The sequence below is a fragment of the Anopheles bellator genome, unplaced genomic scaffold, assembly GCF_943735745.2.
Source record: "Anopheles bellator unplaced genomic scaffold, idAnoBellAS_SP24_06.2 scaffold00609_ctg1, whole genome shotgun sequence".
Taxonomy (NCBI): domain Eukaryota; kingdom Metazoa; phylum Arthropoda; class Insecta; order Diptera; family Culicidae; genus Anopheles; species Anopheles bellator.
In genome coordinates this window covers 1520-5836 of record NW_026684734.1, presented here as the reverse complement: position 1 = coordinate 5836, position 4317 = coordinate 1520, and the positions used below count along the sequence as shown (strand labels likewise).

At 39.9% G+C, this 4317-nt stretch overlaps 1 protein-coding gene across 1 annotated transcript; it reads left to right on the top strand.

The window, feature by feature from the left end:
* Positions 1 to 719: 719 nt before the first annotated feature.
* On the top strand, positions 720 to 4219 carry LOC131214335 (uncharacterized; the record flags this gene model as incomplete). Its single annotated transcript, XM_058208717.1, has 5 exons — positions 720 to 1234; positions 2722 to 3551; positions 3640 to 3797; positions 3893 to 4014; positions 4156 to 4219. Coding segments are annotated over 5 exons (1689 nt in total), but the record flags the coding sequence as incomplete, so codon positions are not given.
* Positions 4220 to 4317: the final 98 nt, after the last annotated feature.

Here is a 4317-nt window from a genome sequence, read left to right as displayed (position 1 = left end):
TAAGAAGAAAAAAAGGGGCAATGCAAGTAAGCTAGAGCATTTACGAAAGGAAATTAAGGAAACATGCTACACAAAAGCGTTTTTTTGGATCAACATTTTTCCTTTATCTTTACCACCACAAATCAAGTCACAAAATATTGCGATTTTCCCTTTAAGTATTTCAGAAACTTGTGATTAGTCCGTAAGTCACACGGTTCCGCAGCACCAATCAATCGTTTCCAGTAGAAACCATTCAAGAACATAACGTATCAATTTGAATGCAAAAACTTCAGTTGATGCCAATACTAAAGCAATCTAACACAGTGGTTTCTTGTATACAAATACGATTCTGCGACGCTTCTAGGTTTATGTTTAGGTTTGTTCAGATATAAACTTAGAAGCGTCACCAATTCCCAAGGTTTATTAGGCGTTGACTCAGCCCATATTACTGTACGTGACTCGCTTATTTTTCATAGACGAATTTCTGGTTCCAAATATGTTCAAACCTCGTGTCCAAGGTATTTTTTACCCAGTTTGAAGCTATTGAATTTATTATATATTGAAGCTGAATTAGTCGTGTTGCGCTAGTTGAAGCTATTTGATAAAAATACAACGTTACAAAAAGCCAAGTTCAAGTTCAAGTTAAATGTCTGTACAGTCTACAATCATTTGAAGACTTTTATCTATACGAAACTCTTGCTTATAGTTAAATTGCTGATCGTCATTCGCTTTCCTTTCAGACTTTCGTGTCAGCAAATACTGTGGCGAGCATCTAATAGTTGGCAATGAGATTCACTGGGAACCCTTGGACGGCGATAACGATTCTAATGACGACGGCAACGATGGAATTTCCGATAACAGTGGACACAACACTTCTACGGTAGATTCGCATCCCACCGACTATTTGCTGCCGAATGTCCCTGCCTCCGATGTTGGTGCCAATGGTGCAGGTCATCAGATCAGTGTTTCAATGAAAAAATCCGAAAACATGTCTAGCGAGACTCACAACAAAGGTGGAGATGATTTCAATGAAGAATCGGTGGCTGTGGTCCAGAAGGACATCGAGTGGGGCGCTGTCCGCCGAAGGCGCGAACCACGCCCAGAGCCATTGCACGCAGCAACAGTGCATTCGTTTCATAATTTGAAAATATTAAAACCCATTGATGAACCGACTAACAATGGCACGGACGATCCCAATCTAGAGATGGAAGCCGTCCGGAATCGAAACCGTCAGCGACAGAAAGTTTTCTCGCAGGTGAGTTACAACAGCAAAAAAAAAATGCTAATATGCACACAATTATTACGTGACTTAGTTGTACCTTTAAAATAGCTTACCGGTCTGACACTGAAGTTTCTTAGAACAACAAGTTTGTTGAAATGTATGCAAATCAGCTGAGCTAACAGTACGTGCTCAAGAAGACAAATATTCAATGTGATATTAAGAAAAAACTATCTTAACACAATTCGAAGGGAATTTTCAAAGTACGTAATCGTTGTACAGTTTATTAATATATTTCAGACACATAATGAACACACTACAGTTGATAGACCACACTGCCCAAATTGATGAGTTCTTTTTGAGCCTTGTCCAGTGCGCTGGAAAGGTTGGCGGTAGATATGGTAGTCTGCCCTAGGTACTTTTCGATGTTCGTAATGGCGGTTTTGAAGTTATTAAAATATGTAGTCAGCTTTGTGCGCAACGTGGTCGGCACCGCTGAAGTGTAAGACGTGTCGAAATAGCCATATTGAGATTTGATTATGTTAACAGCGTTGAGCCCATTGCTGACACTCGCCTGTACGTTATTGCCTTGGGTAATATCGCTAACGACACTGGGAAAAACGGACATTTGGCCCAGAATTGCACCCGCAGCTTGCTGGATAGCAAAAATCTTGGGGGACTTGGTCGTTTGCGCTGTGGTAAGTGACTAAAAAAAGGATTACAAAACGTTGTGAAAGTTGCATTCTGTTACTGTATCTTAAATCAAAAATTAGTGACGATTCCTACCACAAAGGTACACAGCAGCACGGACAGAGCAAGTAATTTCATTTTTTCGCTCTCAGTTGATTCACGAAGCACACAAAACTTTTCGACAGCTTCCGAATGTACGCCGCAATGGACTGGAAAGAAACCAGTGGATTTTTATTAATACTTACCTACGAAGACGCAATCCGAAAACTTTGTTGGCAATGACATGGCGGAGTCATGATCAACACAGGTGTTTCTTATTTGTATTTATAGCCACGGTTGTATGGAAAGACATTATGACTAACAAGAATACAAAGAAGCTGCCATTTAGGTTTCAGTTTGTGAAATTTTTTCAATCCAACTCCAAATTATGAGTAATAAAGTAGTCTATTTGTTTCGTTCTCATTAGACATTCTTTCGTCGTTCGTCTTAAAGGCTTACATATTAGGAGAAAACGTATAATGTGTGTGTTGTTGCTCAACTATTTCAGTATCGGTATGCCATTGTTCTTTTAATGGGCTTTTTTCAAAGACCAAAGACGCCAAAGATTGCTATCAAAGATGTGGCGTCTATTGCAAAAAAGGTGAAGTGAATATAACACATAACATGCCGTCGTCACACTGCCCGATGCCGCAAGGAAACAATCTATCAGTTTAAGGAAACTTTAAAAAAATAACGTTCCATCTGACCATAATTAAAAGTTTTCTGCAGCATATGCTAAGTTCAAAAACTTTTCTCATTTGTCTCATCTCTGATGACGCCTCGACATTGGTTAGGACTTCCGTGTACTGAAAATACTGCCCAGTAATGTGGACGTCGTGGAGGACATAAAACAAATCGGAAACGAGTACTACTTCAAGAAGGATGTCGAGGTTGTGGTGGACGATAGTGACAATGAAATTCTCAAAAGCGACACAGACTTCAAGCGCCTTGAGGGACGAGAGTTAAACTATTCTGGAACCACTGGCGATGGTAGTGGAATAACAGAAACCTTGGACATTGTTGTATTGCCGGCACCGACTAAAGACGTAGAAATTTACGAAAAAGAAATTCTGCCGGAAGAAAGTTCACTCGGACCGAACGATATCAGTGTAATTGGTATAACAACCCCCACGAGAGTGTCTGCGGCCTACACCATCGTCCCAACGGCTGGACTATTTGAAAAGATGCTCAATACTTTTACCGATGCTTCGCCTACGATGCCTTCACCGCGGGTAACAGGTGTGGAGCCTACAATCGGTCACTGGGACGAAGAAAGGATTGATCTGCCAGAGGTTGAAGAGTCAACACCGGAAGTACCGTCGGTACAGACGCAAGCGAACCAGACTGGTCATGAAGACCGAGATAACATACCATTTAGCTTCAACAATCGAACATTTAAGAATATCCAGGAAACGGTGCACAAGGACTTTGGTGTTGGTCAAGAACCCTATCATCCAATCATTGATTATGACACGGGCGTCGATTCGAGTGATGTTGATGATGATGAAGAAGACGAAGATACGATTGAAAACAATGAACAGTTCGAAAAGGATACTGTCACCAGTTCGGGGTCTCACAGTTTTGTTGGACTAGAATCATTAAAATTTCACAAAAAATACATGAGGTAATACCAGAGATATTCCATTACGATTTGAAATCATTCAGATTTGCGATCTTTTAATAGTATAATGACGAATTATATTATTTTTTAGCGTTCAACGTACGTTATTGAAACACCCTTTGCGACAGGGGTTTCTAATGACTCCTGGCTATCCGAAGTACTACATCGGTGACAGCATTTGTAGGTGGACGTTATACGCGGGACTAAACCAAAGGATAAAACTCACCATTCTAGACATAGCATTGCGATGTAAGTAGGATGCCAACAAAACCAAGTTAATGAAAAACCCACATTTATTATATTAATTATGTTATATATTATATTATTCGTTCGCTTTAATGAAGATGACAACGAATGCCGAGATTATCTTCATGTTGTAGATTTGAACACGAATCAGACATTGTTCCACAGCTGTACCGAAAGCACGCGCCCGATAGAGATTATCAGCATACAGGAACGGCTTGAGGTAAGTTTCTTCATCGAAACAAATTTATAACAAAAGAAACCATTTCATCGACAGTGTTTTACGAATAGTTCAGTATAATCAGCTCTGACCTGCAATTTTTCTTTCCCTTCCCTTCGTGTGTCTTATTCATCGACCAAAAAGGTGGCGGTAAGGACAACAACAAAAATCATTTATCCCAAACGAGGTGTGCTGTTACATTATACAGGTGAGCATATTGATTGATTGACTGATCGAGCAGTATTGATTTTCGTCTATACTATACGTGTAAAGTTTTGCCTGTGTTTTATGTTAAAAAACAAAATT